Source organism: Cottoperca gobio, chromosome 5 (genome assembly GCF_900634415.1).
Source record: "Cottoperca gobio chromosome 5, fCotGob3.1, whole genome shotgun sequence".
Taxonomy (NCBI): Eukaryota; Metazoa; Chordata; class Actinopteri; order Perciformes; family Bovichtidae; genus Cottoperca; species Cottoperca gobio.
In genome coordinates this window covers 19094190-19113175 of record NC_041359.1, presented here as the reverse complement: position 1 = coordinate 19113175, position 18986 = coordinate 19094190, and the positions used below count along the sequence as shown (strand labels likewise).

General features: G+C 42.4%; 1 protein-coding gene across 1 annotated transcript in view; it reads left to right on the top strand.

Moving 5' to 3' along the window:
- Positions 1-18986, top strand: part of LOC115008910 (inositol 1,4,5-trisphosphate receptor type 1-like) — a 72197-nt gene that overhangs the window by 18799 nt on the left and 34412 nt on the right. The window contains 38 exon segments of the mRNA XM_029432800.1: positions 394-503; positions 1121-1207; positions 1609-1767; positions 2667-2765; positions 3428-3511; positions 4233-4379; positions 4642-4737; positions 4972-5016; positions 7850-8004; positions 8234-8333; positions 8672-8832; positions 8929-9070; positions 9255-9338; positions 9340-9414; positions 10036-10208; positions 10624-10743; positions 11055-11249; positions 11424-11675; positions 11766-11907; positions 11996-12149; positions 12246-12436; positions 12568-12700; positions 12789-12843; positions 12931-13096; positions 13277-13450; positions 13546-13620; positions 13732-13869; positions 13953-14078; positions 14174-14374; positions 14468-14719; positions 14865-14990; positions 15090-15218; positions 16838-16864; positions 17310-17430; positions 17608-17792; positions 17876-18024; positions 18135-18246; positions 18852-18887. Of these exon segments, the coding sequence (XP_029288660.1) occupies positions 394-503; positions 1121-1207; positions 1609-1767; positions 2667-2765; positions 3428-3511; positions 4233-4379; positions 4642-4737; positions 4972-5016; positions 7850-8004; positions 8234-8333; positions 8672-8832; positions 8929-9070; positions 9255-9338; positions 9340-9414; positions 10036-10208; positions 10624-10743; positions 11055-11249; positions 11424-11675; positions 11766-11907; positions 11996-12149; positions 12246-12436; positions 12568-12700; positions 12789-12843; positions 12931-13096; positions 13277-13450; positions 13546-13620; positions 13732-13869; positions 13953-14078; positions 14174-14374; positions 14468-14719; positions 14865-14990; positions 15090-15218; positions 16838-16864; positions 17310-17430; positions 17608-17792; positions 17876-18024; positions 18135-18246; positions 18852-18887 (4976 nt within the window).

Sequence of the window (18986 nt, the reverse complement as noted above, 5' to 3'; positions counted from 1 at the left end):
GTTTGGGGATTTGTAAATTAAGCCTTGGAGCTTTCTTTTTCTGTTTTATGAATGTTTTAGCAACTAAGCTGTGGCTGTGATCCGAAACCGTAGCACTCATTCACACTGCATAAACATACTGTATATTCTCCTTATTTCTGTTTGCTTTTTTGTTTTCTCTTCTTTTGATTTAAACCCAATAGCATTCTAAACTTTAAACATTATGGTTTCCCCCCAATTGACTATCAAAGTTTGTGTTTCTGTCTATTTATTTGCCTGGTCTCTTGTTCCTCCTCTTGGCATGCACCACTTTATATGAATATCTGTCTGTATTCCTCCATTTCTGTGCTCATCTCTATCTCTATCCGTGCATCTTCGTTTCTGTATTTATTTCTGTCTTTTTTTTATGTCCAGACTGTCTGTTCAGACTGTGTCCCATGAACCGCTACTCGGCCCAGAAGCAGTTCTGGAAAGCTGCGAAGCCCGGAGGGAACACTGACACGGTGCTCCTCAACAAGCTCCATGTAAGTGAAGTGACAACATGTTCACCTCCCTGCAGTCACTACAACCAACACACCACACACACACACACACACAGACCTGTCGTCGGGACTCGCGGATTAAAGAGACCTGACAAAGTTGCAGAACCCTTTTTCCAGCAGTAGAGGCACGTTTGGGAACATTTGGTCATAACTGAATGAAAAGCTGCACAGAAATATTAATTCTGCACTACAGTTTAAAAGTCTACCTTAGTAAATATACATATTAACTTTGAAACCTGCTCTTAAAGTCCTTTTTATAGATCATTTCAAAGCATTTTCCTCCTGCTGTCCTACCTTTCTGCCCTCTACACTCCTCTCTGCTGCGATACAATACCATTTAAAGCAATCTGCTATCTGACCAAGCAGTCATAAAATGGAAGATTGCAATCCCTCCTGTGTTTCCCTGGAGCCCGTCTGTTAAAGCCCGTCTGTTAAAGCCCGTCTGTTAAAGCCCGTCTGTTAAAGCGTATGTTTTTGGCTTTGGCTTTTGTTTAATAGATCATACTTCTTACCACATCACTGTGTATGACTGGTATCCGTGAACAATGTTGCAGGTCTTAATGGTATACTCTTCTTCTTACCTCATTCTTGCCTTCCAGCATGCAGCTGACTTGGAGAAAAAGCAAAATGATTCTGAAAACAAAAAGCTGCTTGGAACAGTGATTCAGTACGGGAATGTCATTCAGGTTGGTTCTTCGTATCCAGTCGGATAAACTTTGTTTAGACTTCCATAAAGTTTGAGATGACTCTGACATGCCATCATTGGAGGCCATTTAATCTCACTTCTTATCCAACATTTGAAATATGCCTCAGCATGTTAGGCATGCAGCCCAATTTAACTAACACACATTTATTGCTCAATCATAGCGTAAGCCACAGCATCTGTAGAAGACATTCACAGTTCATTAAGTAAGAAAATGCGTTTAGATGTCTTACATGTTAAATGACATTGTCAGTGACAATTCAATGTATTACTAAACGGCTTTACAGAGATGCTTTCTTCTAGTCAGTAGAAGCACTTACTTCTTACCTCACATGTCAGCGTTTGTTTGTATTATCTCACACTGTGTCTTGTTTTTCTGCTCAGCTGCTTCACCTGAAGAGCAACAAATACCTGACGGTGAACAAGCGTCTGCCCGCCCTGTTGGAGAAGAACGCCATGAGGGTGATGTTGGATACCGCTGGAAATGAGGGCTCCTGGTTCTACATCCAGCCCTTCTACAAACTACGCTCCATCGGGGACAGTGTGAGTCATCACATGTACACGTCTGTGGGAGTGGTGCACTGTTGAAAACGCCATGCTGTGTGTCGGCATATGTGCACTTTCTTAAATACAGCAGCGGTATGCCACTTGTCTGTCGCGAAAATGAAGTTTCCATTATGCAACAGTAAATCAACACTATTAGGACTGCAGAATAAAGGTCCAAGTAAGTCTTTACTTAAGCTTCAGCGTGAGGTGTCTCTCTGATCCCATCTATCTGTGGTTGCCTCTGCCAGCTCCCAATTGGTGTTTACCTGATCACAAAGCTCTTGTTGGCACCAGCTCGTCTTCCCTGCAGCAGGAAGTAGTGGACTGGTGCCCAAGGACAAAATAAACCACAGAGGAGACGGGGCTTCCTCTGCTAGCTCCTCTCAAATTAGGTATGGCACAAGGCCTAAGCAGCAGGGCGTAGACGAAAACAAAAATTGGAGTCACTCCATACCTGCTGAGAATAGACAGAAGACAGTGACATGCCAATGAAAGTGATGCTCTCGCACCCGTTAGAGAGGCAAGGTCGAGTGCATTACTGTAATAGCGTTGCACTCAGTGTGCTCTCATAGAGTATATATGTCTCATATTGTCATTGCTAAAAACACTAAAATATACTTTTTACTAAAAGCCTTCAGAAATGAAAGTAAAACTAAAAAAGAGATAGTGTTACTAGAGTAAAATACAGAGCAAGTCCCTGTTGGATGTGGAGCCCATCCCCAACGAGTTCAGCGTGTGCATTATGGAATGGTGTTTTAAACACCATGATCTTAATATCTTTCCACTTTCTTAAATAACTCAAAGCTAACTCTGCTTGTGCTGCGATTACAAGGCATAACAAGGCAAATGTTTCACATTTTCATATTTTACTGTGTCGGTTTTGTTTGCGCTTGCAGGTGGTGATCGGGGACAAAGTGGTCCTTAACCCAGTGAATGCCGGTCAGCCGCTCCATGCCAGCACGCACCAGCTTGTGGATAATCCAGGATGCAATGAGGTTTGTCTGAGCCGCTGCAACTCATCTTCCCTCCTCAGATGTTTCTGTGGGAGTGTCGGAATCTAATTATAGCTTTTTTTCCTCATAACCACTGCTCGGTTATTAGCTGCCTGATGTGAAACACTACAGCACTGTTGTCCTCCTCTCTGCATTTACAGTTAAGCACTGGGCTACAGCTAACACTGCGTTTGGAAGCTTGTCCCGTTTCTCTCATAACACTAGACTGCTCTGAGCTACTTAACAACATCAGCAGCTTACAGAGACAGTGAGCTCTGTTTTGGGGCCATTGTGCAATTTTTGCTGTTTACCAAGAGGGAGACAAGCTCATTTATTCCTTATTTATGACTCCGCAAGCAGTGGAAGAATGTAAGCACAAATCATTGATGTTTATGATATCAAGTGGCAACTCTTAACAAAGTAAGGAAGTTGCACATTTTTCAATGTTGGATTTGACACTTATTCTCTACAAGTACATTCAATAGACAAACATTTAAGTCATTAAACTACTGTGTCTGCTGCCTTGGCTGTTGCAGATATACAGTAAATAGGAAGTGGACCTAATGTTGAATATAATACATTTTTATTCAAACAAAGTTTAAGGTGTTCTTCTGCCAGGAGATTTTACCTACAGTCACATCCAACTCTGTTTGTTTGTTTTTCAGGTGAACTCGGTCAACTGTAACACCAGCTGGAAGATCGTCTTGTTTATGAAATGGGGCGACAATCAGGAGATCATCCTAAAAGGGGTTTGTCTCACAGTAGCTATCAGAAAAAAACAGATCTTTATTATGTTTTATGTCCTCTTTTTTTATTTTATTTTATAGGAATTTTGGTACAAAGCACATTTATATTCAATACAAAGGTTAGATATAAACACGCACACATTACATGAATAGTCAAGTAGGACAATAGGGAAAACAAAGGGGAATAGCACACTAGCAGCAGTCTGCAAGTGTTTTATGAACATGTATAAAACTTGCTTACATTCTCATTTTCTTACAGGAGGTGTTGTATAATGTCCCTCATCAGAGCTGAGTGGGCTGGTGGCTTGCTGTGTTTTCAGTTCAGTGTTATCAGTGTACAGTATGTACTTACAGATGAGATTTAGTTTCAATAGTTATTCAACAGCTTTGCTATAGGGGCTTTAGCACCAAAAACAGATACGTTGACTACAGTAGGTCGAGCCAAATGGCCTCTTTAAAATATTTGACGAAAGTGTGACTGTATAAATACATTTTTGGGAACTTCTGGAACATATGATGTAGTGAAACTGTCCACATTGGACCAAAGTGAGATCTAATTTGTTTTGTTAATAGTCATTAAATAGCTTCTGGGTTGTTATTAAAAGTAATGCATATTGTGGAATTTGAAATGGGGACACAACCTTAAATATTTGTATTTTTATTATTATTTGGTTTTAAGGTTAGGAATATATTTAACAGTAACTAATGTGCTCCCTCTCTCCAGGGCGACGTGGTACGACTATTTCATGCAGAGCAGGAGAAATTCCTCACCTGTGATGATCACAGAAAAAAACAATATGTTTTCCTCCGCACTACTGGGCGGCAGTCCGCTACCTCGGCAACCAGCAGCAAAGCCCTGTGGGAGATAGAGGTGAGAAAAAATATTTTTAGAGTTGGCTTTGCTGATTGTGGTATGTACTGTACTGTATGATGTTAAAATGTAGTAAAGTGTAGCAGTGCTCTGTATGCCAGCGGTGACACAAAGTAAGCCTTGCTGGTTTCTTCTATCCTCGAGTTTTATAGTGACACATAAAGTTACTGTACAGCATATCGGGTAATTCAGTCCAAAGCATCTGTTAAATGAATTGAATGCATTAGTGTAACATGTTGATTGCTGTGTGCTCTGGTATCAGGTTGTGCAGCATGATCCATGTCGAGGGGGGGCAGGCTACTGGAACAGCCTGTTCAGGTTCAAACACCTGGCCACTGGACACTACCTGGCTGCAGAGGTCAGTGGAGCAGAGACACTATGGAACTGATCACAAGGCAACATCAAATACTGTCAATACAGTTTGATTATATCTTAGGTGTCACTATTGTGCATTTCGAAGGTATTTACATTACTCAGAAAAGTGTGTGACTAAGGAAACACAAATTAAAGTTACTTTTAAGGTACAGTATATGAATATCAATTGAATCGAATGGATTTATTCCAAGTGGTGATCCACTTTGTATTTTTGCAGGTGAATCCAGATTATGAAGAGGAGTGCCTGGAGTCCCGCTCTTTAGTAAGTGAGCCATGCTGAAAGACTTGTTTATATTGAATGACTTTTATTTATTTATATATATATATATATATATATATACAGTATATCTCAAAAGTGAGTAAACCCTTTAGATTTTTGCAAATATTCTGTTATATCCTTTCAGGGGATAACATTATCCTACTGAAACTTTGATATAACTTAAAGTAGTCAGTGTGCTGCTTGAATAACAGTATAGATTTATTGTCCTTTGAAAATTACTCAGTACACAGCTGTTAATGTCTAAACAGCTGGCAACAAAAGTGAGTACACCCCATAGTGAACATGTCCTAATTGTGCCCAATGATGTTGTTTTCCCGCCCTGGTGTCATGTGACTCGTTAGTGTTACAAGGATTCAGGTGTAAATGATAAGCAGGGCTGTTAAATTTGGTGTTTTGGGCACAATTCTCTCTGAATGCTGGACAACATGGCACCTCATGGCAAGGAACTCTCTGAGCGGCTGAAAAAAGGATTATTGCGCTTCACAAAGATGGCCTTGGCTATAAGAAGATTGCCAACACCATGAAAATGAGTTGCAGCACAGTGGCTAAGATCATACAGCGGTTTTCCAGGACAGGTTCCACTCGGAACAGGCCTCGCCAGGGTCGACCAAAGAAGTTGAGTCCACGTGCTCAGCGTCATATCCAGAGGTTGGTTTCCAAAAATAGACGTGCGAGTGCTTCCAGCATTGCTGCAGAGGTTGCAGAAGTGGGATGTCAGCCTGTCAGTGCCCAGACCATACGCCGCACACTGCATCAAATCGGTTTGTATGGCCGTCGCCCCAGACAGAAGCCCCTTCTGAAACCGATGCATAAGAAAGCCCGCAAACAGTTTGCTGAAGACAATGAATCCAAGAACATGAGTTACTGGAACCATGTCCTGTGGTCTGATGAGACCAAAATAAACCTGTTTGGGTCAGATGGTGTCCGGCGTGTGTGGCGGCACCCTGGTGAGGAGTACCAAGACAAATGTGTTTTGCCTACAGTCAAGCATGGTGGTGGCAGCATCATGGTCTGGGGCTGCATGAGTGCTGCCGGCACTGGGGAGCTGCATTTCATTGAGGGACACATGAATTCCAATATATACTGTGACATCCTGCAGCAGAGCATGATCCCCTCTCTTCGGAAACTGGGCCGTAGGGCAGTTTTCCAACATGATAATGACCCTAAACACACCTCCAAGATGACAACGGCCTTGCTGAAGAAGCTGAAGGTTAAGGTGATGGACTGGCCAAGTATGTCTCCAGACCTAAACCCAATTGAGCACATGTGGGGCATCCTCAAGAGGAAGGTGGAGGAGTGCAAGGTGTCCAACATCCGTGCGCTCCGTGATGTCGTCGTGGAGGAGTGGAAGAAGATTCCAGAAGCAACCTGTGCAGCTCTGGTGAATTCCATGCCCAGGAGGGTTAAAGCAGTGCTAGATAACAATGGTGGTCACACAAAATATTGACACTTTGGGCACAATTTAGACATGTTCACTATGGGGTGTACTCACTGTTGTTGCCAGCTGTTAAGACATTAACAGCTGTGTACTGAGTAATTTTCAAAGGACAATACATCTATACTGTTATTCAAGCAGCACACTGACTACTTTAAGTTATATCAAAGTTTCAGTAGGATAATGTTATCCCCTGAAAGGATATAACAGAATATTTGCAAAAATCTAAAGGGTGTACTCACTTTTGAGATATACTGTGTGTATATATATATATATATATATATATATATATATATATATATATATATATATATATATATATATATATATATATATATATATATATATATATATATATATATATATATATATATATATATATATATATATATATATATATATATATTAAAAATCTAATGGTTACCCAACGTAACTGTTTGATGTAATACTATTAAAGCAAGAACATTTGTTTCTGATTGGCTGGAAGGTGTTTAAATAACAAATATCAGGACACCTCAAGCCCACTTTCAATCTACCGTTGAAAAGCCAACGTGCCAGTATAATGGAAGTAACTATATGTGTTATACTATGCTACCAGTTTACTCACTGGTGAAACTCACCTGGCTTAAACTGCCTACGTAACAAACTTAAAAAAACGGAGGGTAAATGTCCCTTGAAATATGAATGTTGTATTGCTACTGTAGTAGTTTCTATTTCCAGCAGGATGTATGTATGAATGCTGAATGTATCTTTGCAGCGTGAGGTGGTGTTACATCTCAGTCACCAGTAGGTAGGCAGCCTTTCACTGTGAATGCATACTTCTGGTTGGTGCTTTCGTTCTTTGCCAACATGAGGTTGTTCACATCTGCTGAGCAGGCAGTGACACATGAACCACCCAAAGGAACTGTGTGGAAGATGTAAAAAAGAAAATGGCCCCCAATTTATTCAGATTATTATTTTGATTATAGTTGAGTCCAAAAAAAACAGAACTCAACTGAGTAAACTAAGATGATGATGATTTCTATATTTTCGTGTCAAGAGATACAGAGCAGTGGTCAGACATTTCATTACCAAGATGTTGACTCATAGTGCCCAGTCCGGCTGAGGTTGAGTCTTTTATGGTGAGCAGTATTAGTTTATCGAATTAAGACTTAACTTGCAACAGAAAACAAATGGTTGCGCTCTTTTGAGAAAAAGGGCTCTTTGAACTTCCTAGGAAACCTTCCACAGTAACCGTTAACCCTGTCACTGACTCACTCTTATTGATCTTGACACAAACATGGCAGATTTTCTCACTTTCTGAAAATGAAAATCTATGTGTGGTCTTTAGAGTAATGCAGGCTATTTCTAATCATGCTCTGTTTTGACTTTTCCCTCAAGCTGGACTCGGAGCAAGAAGCCTTACGGGCCCGTTTGAGAAATGTCCAGGACAAAGTCATGTACACGCTTGTGTCTGTACCTGACGGAAATGACATCTCTTCCATATTTGAGCTCGACCCTACCACATTAAGAGGGGGGGACTCACTGGTACCCAGGTAGGAAGGCATGATCCTTGTTTGTGCTTGTTTTGGAGAAGATGGATTTCTTTTCCCGTTCAAGTTCAAGCAATGTTTTGCTTTTATATTTGATACTGTAATGTCCATAGATTTACAAACTTCAGGGAAAATAAAACCCTTTTAAAGCGTCAATATGTACTATCTAGTATTTGTGCTCCAAAAATAATATGCAATCGTCAATCAACTATATTCAAAATGTGTTTTTCAGGAACTCCTACGTGCGCCTCAGGCACCTGTGCACAAACACATGGGTTCACAGCACCAACCAACCGATTGACAAGGAGGAGGAAAAGCCCGTCATGCTGCGTGTGAGTGACAGATCATTTGCACCAATAAGTAACTCTGTCTCTCGTAAACCTTTGCACGACTTGACTCTGTGCATGATGCTGAGCTGAGGGGAAATTCTGGGTTTATGACATTTTATGAGTCACCGGTAATTCAAATCTAAACCGACTTTTGTCAGATGTAATATCCTCTGTGCAACCTCCTCCTCTCCTGCTGTGACGTTCCGTAAGTGTTTGGGAATAATATTTAGTGCCCTGTATATGCATTAGTTTTAATCATATGTTTCTCTATTATTTGGGAAAGAAATATTGCATATTGTTCTGATTGATGACAAAGGTGTACATTTCTTTTCTGATTCAAGATCGGCACCTCGTCCCTGAAAGAGGACAAAGAGGCTTTTGCCATCGTGCCCGTCTCCCCCGCTGAAGTGAGAGACCTTGACTTTGCTAACGATGCCAGTAAAGTTCTGGCCTCTATTGCTGGAAAGCTGGAAAAAGGAACCATCACACAGAATGAGAGGAGGTATACATTCAAAGCTAGTGTCAGATTTTCCATTTCTAACAGGAAACAAAGTAGGTGTGTGTTTGCTTTGATTCTCTCCTTTCTATGTACAATCAGAGCCGTTACTAAGCTTCTGGAGGATCTGGTGTTCTTTGTGGTGGACATTCCCAACAACGGGCAGGATGTTCTCGAGATCATGGTCAACAAACCCAACAGGGAACGACAGAAACTCATGAGAGAACAGAATATTCTCAAACAGGTGATGTAACATTTTTAACTCTTTAGATTTAACATCAGTTTCTCTTTAAACCCCACTAAACTCCCCATTACCTCCAAATCTTTGCTACACTCATAACTCAAAGTGGCACGGTTGTCTCAAGATGCTCTTTTGGCCTTTACTTCAGTATGATTACAACTGTCACAACCTTATCCCTGTTGCTCAGATCTTCAAGCTGCTGCAGGCTCCGTTCACAGACAGTGGAGACGGGCCCATGCTGCGACTGGAGGAGCTGGCTGACCAGCGTCACTGCCCCCTTCAGACACATCTGCCGCCTGTGTTACAGGGTTTTGCGCCACTCTCAGCAGGACTACCGCAAGAACCAGGTACAGTTTGTAAGGCATGAAAGCTGGCACTGTATGACACGGGTCTACGTGCCGCTGGAGTTTGTGTAAAAGTGCATCGCAAATTCCCTTGATTAAGTCTAATAGCAAGTGAAAGAGGCCTTTGCTCTGTAGCAGCTCTGATATGACGATGTGTAACTGAATGTCATGTGCACTTTGCAAGAATCACCCACCGAGCCCCTTCATCAAATGTTCCGCTAATACGAATGCACAGAGCCACACTGTGATGCTAGCTCATCCTGTAACAAATGCTCGTCGATGTAAAAAAAATACAACATTCCCGTTTCCCATGAAAAATCGATTTCTCTTAAACAAATTACAGTATAATTGTTAATGGGGTCATTTAATTAGGTTAATTAAGGAAGCAGTTCTGGTTGTGAACATGCTCTGTTTTCTGACACACCGATGAACAAGAGCCAAAATGGCCTCAGTCAATATAAGTAATGGATATAGACATAACAAGGTTATTCCTTATAGTCCCCTGGAGGATGTAAAGAGATAAAGATAAAGTGGCTCGGTAAATAATGACATTTTTCTCAGTGTTACTGCGCCGTCTTGTTTTGGTTTGTGTATGCTCAGACTGTTTGTCTGTCTGTCCCGCAGGAGTATATCGCCAAACAGTTTCGCTTCATGCAGAAACAGATTGGCTATGATGTCTTGGCTGAGGACACGATCACTGCTCTGCTCCATAACAACCGCAAGCTGCTGGAGAAACATATCACTGCTGCAGAGATCGACACGTTTGTTAGCCTGGTCCGCAAGAACCGCGAGCCCAGGTTTGTGTGTGTGTGCGCGTCAGTCTGTATGTTCACCATTAACGCGGTGATCTAGGTACAATTTCGAGATAATGTGTTTAATAGGCGTCTTTAATAAGTCCTGATCTATAATCTGCGTATCCTGATGAATGCACACAATGTTCACCTAAACCAGTGTTCACACAACAGTGTAAACTTCAAGAGCCAGCAACTGACGAGCAAGGACATTTTATTTTAACATACGACTTTAGGATGTGTTAACGATGCATCATGATGGAAAACAATGTGTCGTAATGGTGCACACTCTGCACTCTGCAAGGAAGTTATGCTTTTATATATCTCTGGTGCTTGATCTTGACTTTAAAAAGTGTTATGGCTGATTGAATTTTGCATATCTTGTGTGTGTGTGTGTGTGTGTGTGTGTGTGTGTGTCCAGGTTCCTGGACTACCTTTCAGACTTGTGTGTGTCAATGAATAAGTCCATCCCTGTGACACAGGAGCTCATCTGTAACGCAGTGTTGGATCCAGCTAACGCAGACATCCTCATAGAAACTAAGTGAGTATCGCCCCCTCCCCCACCTCCGCCTTCACCAATTCCTGTCTTATCCGCCTCATATTGCCAACGTGCTCTTATTTTGAAGACTTCACTTTGAGCTCTGAAAGAAGATTATTAGTAATTGTTAATGGCATCCATAGTGGGATACCTTAATAGGCTGATACGTCTCTATAGCAGTACAGATGTGTTCACTAGGCTTATTTAATTTCCCCCAGCTCGTCAGGGTGACTGTAATGACATTGCCAGTGATTGCATCCTAATGCTTTTGCCAACCTTTTAACCAAAAAATAATAATAAAAAATCCCCTGTAGACTTGTGCTGTCGAGATTTGAGATTGAGGGAGCGCCTCTCGGGGAGAACTCTGTGGAGTCGGAGGAGGATGAAGAGGAGGTGTGGTTGTTCTGGAAAGACAGTAATAAAGAGATCCGCAGTAAAAGCATCAGGGAGCTGGCCCAGGATGCTAAGGAGGGCCAGAAGGAGGACCAGGAGGTGATCAGTTATTACAGGTAAGTACTGGGCTCCTTTTGTGTTTGGGATTAAGGAAATAAAGCTCATCCCATATCTGACTTAACATTAAGCCTGAGCAGAGGCAGTGTGGGTCACCTATGAAGGTAAACCAAACCACAAAAGCATGTTGATGTTTCAAATGTAAGTCTGACTGTGTGTATTTACTTCTACAGGTACCAGCTAAACCTGTTTGCCAGGATGTGTTTGGACCGCCAGTACTTGGCAATCAACAAGATCTCTGGCCAGCTGGACGTGGACCTGATCTTGCGATGCATGTCGGATGAAGACCTGCCCTATGATCTTCGAGCCTCCTTCTGCCGCATGATGCTGCACATGCATGTGGACCGCGATCCTCAGGAGCAGGTTACACCTGTCAAATACGCTCGACTCTGGTCTGAGATCCCCTCAGAGATCGCCATTGACGAGTGAGTGAATGTCCAAATGTTTGGGATTGTTCGTTGTAGAATATTTAGTGTATTGTAGATTAATTTGTGCTTGTTGTTGTCTTATTGTAGCTACGACAATGACGGAACATCTAAAGATGAAATTAAGGAGCGATTCTGTGAGACTATGGAGTTTGTTGAGAACTACCTGAGAGATGTGGTGTGTCAGAGCTTCCCTTTCGCAGATAAAGAGAAGAACAAGCTCACCTTTGAGGTCAGTCTGGCACATTTGTGATATCTACTCCCATTTGTGTCACATTTTGAAGGTAAAACTCTTTAAAATAATGTTCTTCCATGTTTAGGTGGTGAATCTGGCCAGGAACCTGATTTATTTTGGCTTCTACAACTTCAGTGACTTGCTGAGACTAACCAAGATCCTGCTGGCTATTTTAGACTGCGTCCATGTGAGCACAGTCTTCCCTTTCAACAAGCCAGAAAAAGAAGATGATAGTAAAGGTATGAACACCATGGTTGGTCAGTGGAGGACCAAGTATCTCATGGACATGAAGTTGATATCTGCATGTGTGTGTGTGTGTGTGTGTTTGTTTCCAGGCAGTAATGTGATGAGGTCCATTCACGGCGTAGGAGAGCTGATGTCCCAAGTGGTCCTGAGAGGAGGGGGCTTCCTCCCCACAACTTCAAACACCAGCTCCAATGGAGACATGGTGAAGACCCAGACTGAACCTGAGAAACAGGACATACTGGTCATGGACACCAAGCTGAAGATCATTGAGATCCTGCAGGTGAAGGACATTCATTGTTATACTTAAATGCATGTACAAGCATACAGTACAGTAGATACTGCACACATACTGTACAGTGCATACTCGCACTCCATCCTCACATAAAACGTTCTGTCCTGCCCTGGCTGCAGTTCATCTTGAATGTCCGCCTGGACTACAGGATCTCCTGTCTGCTGTCTATATTTAAGAGGGAGTTTGATGAGAGTAACTCCCAGAATGAATTATCTATAACTGGAGCAGTGGAAGGACCAAACAACATGCCAGGTCAGGGTAACATTCATGGTTTTACAAATCTGCATCCAATAAAATAGACTTGTTGTTATAAAAATGTCCAATGTTTTTGTTATTGCAGGGGCTTTGGATTTTGAGCACATAGAAGAGCAGGCAGAGGGGATATTTGGTGGAAGGTAATCTCAGTGTCAATAAAGGAAAAGTCACAGAATACCAGAAAGAGGATGTGTTTTCATGTCAGGTTTTGTTCTGTGTGTGTCTAGTGAAGAGAACACGCCACTGGACCTGGACGATCACGGTGGCCGGACCTTCTTGAGGGTCCTTCTCCACTTAACCATGCATGACTATCCTCCTCTGGTGTCCAGAGCCCTCCACTTGCTCTTTAGGCACTTCAGCCAGAGGCAGGAGGTTCTGCAGGCTTTTAAGCAGGTATACGGCTAACAATGAAAACCATACCATTTCAACTAAAGTTTGTTGTGCATTTGATTCTTTTTACCGCTTTGCATACAGACACAAATCTATTTAGAGTAACATTTAAATGGGGGGGTCAGCATCATCTTGCCTTTGTTCTGCTCTGTACTTTATATTGTAACAAATATGTGTGCACAGGTCCAGCTGCTGGTCACCAGCCAAGATGTGGAAAATTACAAGCAAATAAAATCAGACCTGGACCAGCTGCGCTCTATTGTAGAGAAGTCTGAGCTCTGGGTGTACAAGAGGCAGGGGCCAGACGAGGGCATGGACGCCGGAGAGGGGCTCTCAGCTGAATCGGAGCATAAAAAGGTGCAGTATATTGTACATCAGAAGAAGCACACACAAACACTGAACTGAGTATGGCCTTTTCCTCTGATGCTTCGTGTCTCTGGCGTACCCTCTAGGGGGATTCAGGGGGCACAGACAAACCAAAGAAAGCAGAAAGCACCAGCAGTTACAACTACAGGGTGGTGAAGGAGGTAACTCTCACTTCTTAGTATGGTTAACAAGCTCTTATCTGCCTATGTTGCAAATGTCGTTACATCGCCCTGGAGACTGCACCCGCTCTCACATCTTTCTTTCTGCATCAGATCCTGCTGCGGCTCAGCAGACTCTGTGTCCAAGAAGGTCTGTCGGGTAGGAAGAGCAAGAAACAGCAACAGAGGCTTCTGAGGAACATGGGGGCTCATGCCGTCGTCCTTGAGCTCCTACAGATCCCCTACGAGAAGGTATCCATCAATCCATCGCATGCTTTTTGTGTGTTTTGTAAAAGTGGACAAACCTTCACATCAGCCATTTCCCCCCTCCCCAGGGAGAAGATTTACGCATGCAGGATATCATGAAGCTAGCCCACCAGTTTCTGCAGAATTTCTGTGCAGGAAACCAGCAGAACCAAGTCCTGCTGCACAAGCACATCAATCTTTTCCTCAACCCAGGGGTGAGCAGTCCTGCCAGACGATGTACGGTGTTACTATTTAAACAACGTCGTTCTGTTCTGATGCTCCTCTCTTTTCTTTTTCTTGTTTTGTTCAGATTTTAGAAGCGATCACCATGCAGCACATCTTCATGAACAACTTCCAGCTGTGCAGTGAGATCAATGAGCGTGTGGTTCAGCACTTTGTCCACTGCATCGAAACACACGGCCGCAACGTCCAGTATCTCAAGTTCCTTCAGACGATCGTCAAAGCGGAGAATAAATTCATCAAAAAGTGTCAGGACATCGTCATGGCAGAGGTCGTGCCTCGTTACCGTCTTTTTAATGTTTGAACCACAGCTACAGTCCCCGGACGTCCTGATGTAATCGCGTATATTCGTTTCTTCCCACAGCTGGTAAACGCTGGCGAGGATGTTCTGGTCTTCTATAATGACCGCGCCTCCTTCCAGACACTGGTCCAGATGATGCGATCAGAGCGGGACCGCATGGATGAGAACAGTCCTCTGATGTACCACATACACTTGGTGGAGCTCTTGGCTGTCTGCACTGAGGGCAAGAACGTCTACACAGAGATCAAGTGCAACTCCCTGTTACCACTGGATGACATAGTGCGGGTGGTGACCCACGAGGACTGCATCCCTGAGGTGAGATATGGATTTTACAGCAACTGTATGAGTAAACAATAAGCCAGTGATGGAGCCGACTCACAAAGCACTCAATCAAACAATTCTCAATGCATCTAAATGTATGTCAACCTGTCCGTGACCGGTCCTAATCATAACCTTTCAGGTGAAGATTGCCTATATCAACTTCCTGAACCACTGCTATGTGGACACAGAGGTGGAAATGAAGGAGATCTACACCTCTAACCACATGTGGAAACTCTTTGAGAACTTCCTGGTTGACATTTGCAGAGTAAGAAACATCTGAAGGCTCCACGGCAACTTTTTACTTTACTTAGGAAATAAGGGTTAATAAAATACAAGCTGTTTTGTTTTGTTTCGGTGCCTACAGGTGTGCAACAATACAAGCGACCGGAAGCACGCCGACATCATTCTGGAGCGCTATGTGACGGAGACGGTCATGGGCATCGTAACGACTTTCTTCAGCTCGCCTTTCTCTGACCAGAGCACCAGCCTGCAGGTATGTCACCACTAACTGTGTTTACTAACTTGTGTTTACCCTTCAGGGTATTGTGTTTAGAAAAGCCTAACCCACAAATGCCAGTTGAACACATTTTAGTAAAATAGGTTATAGAATTATTGTTAATTAATTGAATGTATTCACAGATTTCTTTGGGGGAGGGGATTTGTGCATTTGCAGATGTTATTTTAATTTAATTTATTTTTATTTTCAGATGACACATTTACACACAGGTTGTCGATCTGTTTTCACAATTAATACTGAGACAAATCTATTTCCATAGATCAACAGCAGTGCTGGCAATGTCAGTCACACATGCAGAGATGCACAAAACAAAAACAGGTGTAATGTAAACCTGTTGCTAAGAATTCATAGACTCAATCTCTGACTCTGTACATCTGAAATGTCCTCTGTACGTTCTTGTTTAAAGGTCATCTTTCTCAGAATATACTTTTAAAGGATCACACCCCAACCATTAAGCTGTTAGATCGGGGCTCTTTAACGTTATTTCAGGCCCTTAGCTGAAATAAATACATACTACATATGTATAAAATTGAGTTGCATAATAAACTGGGCCTACAATAACATATAGGGCGGCCTAAACTGCCACGTATTAACATACCTTTTTATGGTGCATACAACACTGTTGCAACTTTATGGTAGTAGCTGCAGCTAACCAGTTGTCCACAGTGATCGAGCATAGGGTAGCTCTAGCTCACGTGATTGCACGAGCATCATGGGTAACAGTTAGAGTCCCATCAATGTTGCGTGGATTAAAGGGCTGTTTTTTTTAGTTGTTTTTTTAACAAATAGGCCGATCGATCTTTCCTAATAGTATGTTGGATTCATGTAATGTGTATTTTCAGACATATTTTAATTTATGAAGAATAAATCATGTGATGGATGGTTGAGATTTAGGGGTCATGTAAATAGCTGCTAAACTCCAGCCTATTAATGTAAACTATGTGCCTATCAGAAAGAATGTAAGAACAGATAGAGTACGTATTAAGTACCTAATGTCATTTTAACCAAATAGCGTGACTCTGCAGAAAAACCCCTCATTCGGAAGTCTGACTTTTAGATTAGAACCAAACCATCCACGGCACTGTTTATTATATTAAGTGCTTCCTTAAGTAGTCAAATTAGTGCTTCTGTGGAGATTCTCAGAATATTTTTTAACATGATTAATTAACATAAATGCCAGTGGTGAAGGAGAATGAACGCTTCCCTTCTCTTCCCAGTTGTTCGTGTTAATCAGAGCCATGTTAGTCATGGTCCTGGAGAGCTTATCTGTTCGACCAGTTAGTCATGATTGTGGTCGTTGGCATCCTGTTGTGCTTATAAATCATTTCCTTTGTATACATGCAGAGTTCCCCTTCTTACCATATGAGCAAACTGTCATAGATTCATAGAAATAGTCTCTTATTGACAAAATATATATTTTCAGCGCAAACCAGTCCAATACCAACAATTTTTTCAGTCGACTGATATTTTCGGACTATCATTGCACCCGTTTTACAGACGAGATCACATCGTTTTAAGAATTGTTTGTATGTAAAAGTATGTTTGTGATGCGTCCGGGCTGTTTCATGTCTCACTGCTTGTATCCTCTGCTGCAGGCCTCTCTGTTGGGGAAAATGTGTCAGGTATTTGTTCTATTCAGCTGGAAAATGCAGAGTTGGGTGTTTTTAGAGCCTTGTTGGGTGTAAGAGAACACTCTTTACCTTTTTTTTAATTTATTTTGTGTGTGAGTATTCTGAGGCGGGAACTGATTTAGACTGGGCTAGATTTGGGCAAATGTCTGCTCGGGGATTAATGGGTGACCTATAAAATTGACAACCCACCGCTAAATCAGCATGTTGTTCTGACTGCAGGTGCTGTCTCACTGTGTGGAGAGGTGTGTGTGCGTGTGCTCTTCAAATGCACAGCCTATCGTCCGGATTGTTGTTACTGTTCTGTTGATGACAGATGGGTATCTCTCATGTTGTCGAGGGACATCTTTCTTTCTTTGAAGACTAGAGCAGTTAGTCCAGTTAGATCAATTTAATAATCTACGGCCTCTATGCTTCTTCTCCTGCATCTTCTTCTCAGACCAGGCAGCCAGTCTTTGTGCAGCTGTTGCAGGCAGTGTTCAGGATCTACCATTGTAACTGGTTGGTCCCCGTCCAGAAGGGCTGTGTGGAGAACTGCATCAAGGTGCTCTCTGATGTCGGTAAGATCAAGATCCTCACATCTGTCTCACAAGTCCTTAAATTCTAAATCCGATTGTATTTTACATCATGCTTCTTTATCACATTTACTAGTAAGGAGAGAGTTTTGAGCAAACGTTACTGGAGCTGATTCATCTTCATACTTTGCTCGTGTGTGCGTCTCTGTGTGTTCCCGACAGCCAAAGGCAGAGCAATAGCCATCCCTGTGGACCTGGACAACCAGGTGAGCAACCTGTTTGTGAAATCCAACAACATTGTCCAGAAGACGGCCATGAGCTGGAGACTTTCTGCTCGCAATGCTGCCCGCAGAGACTCTGTCGTGACCGCTTCACGGGACTACAGGAACATCATCGAGAGGCTGCAGGTATGCTATTTGTGAGCATTTGCGCTTACTTACGTGCGTTGCGTCGTTCAAGCAGTAAGGATGTTTCTTTGTCTGGACTGTAGGACATTGTGTCAGCTCTTGAGGACCGTCTGCGCCCGTTGGTCCAGGCTGAGTTGTCGGTTCTGGTGGACGTGCTGCATCGGCCCGAGCTGCTCTTCCCCGAAAACACAGACTCTCGCAAGAAGTGTGAGAGCGGAGGTTTTATATGCAAGTAAGCACTGAAAATATCCTCCTCAGCTAAATATGTCTCCTATTTACTATTGGAGTATGAGTAAGTATATTCATTATAAATGAGATTCATGAGCTAATGTACTCGTGCAGGCTGATTAAACATACCAAGCAGCTGCTGGAGGAAAATGAGGAGCGACTGTGCATCAAAGTTCTGCAAACGCTGCGAGAAATGATGACCAAAGACCGTGGTTATGGAGAGAAGGTAGGGGAAGCTGCCTACCACGGTTATGTTGGGGTAATGTACTTCATGAGCACGGTATATTATACTGTGTGCATAATACATAAATACAGTTGTAGAAAATATGTTATATTTTCTTTCACAATGTATTTTGTCGCTGGTGCGTACACAAAGTATGTAGGATTTCTATTCAGAGAAGAATATTAACTTAGAAATAAAGGAAACACAAATGATCAAAGATTGAGTTGCAAAGTTTTCACATAGAAACAGGAATATGACATATATGCTATATGTTATATGATTTTACTGCATCACACACACACACACAAAGAGAAACTTTATTTTGAAGGGAATTGGCTTGTTCCTCCTGTCAGTCACGTCTGCAGTCAGTAAAGCAGGACTGGTCACTTACTCAGAAATGCTTTCAGCTACACTCACCACTGTATGACACTGCACTACTTCTGCTCACCGTGGCTAATATCCATTCATGAATAAAATTTCTGTGCTGCTGAAGTTCCACGGTTTTAACTCGCGTAACTTTCATGTCATGCTGTATCATTGAACTCTGCTTGAGTTTCCTCTCTCCTGTGTTGTTATCTAACCCCGTTAAACCCTCTGTTCTCTTTCAGCTCAGGGCCTTTGATGATGAGATGGATATGCCCAAGGTTGTTTCTCTTTTTCTTCTACTCATGCCCTTGTTTCCCCGAGCTGCTGTCTGTTATGTCTGTGTAACACTAGTAGTTGTTCTGTAACTGTCCTGTAGC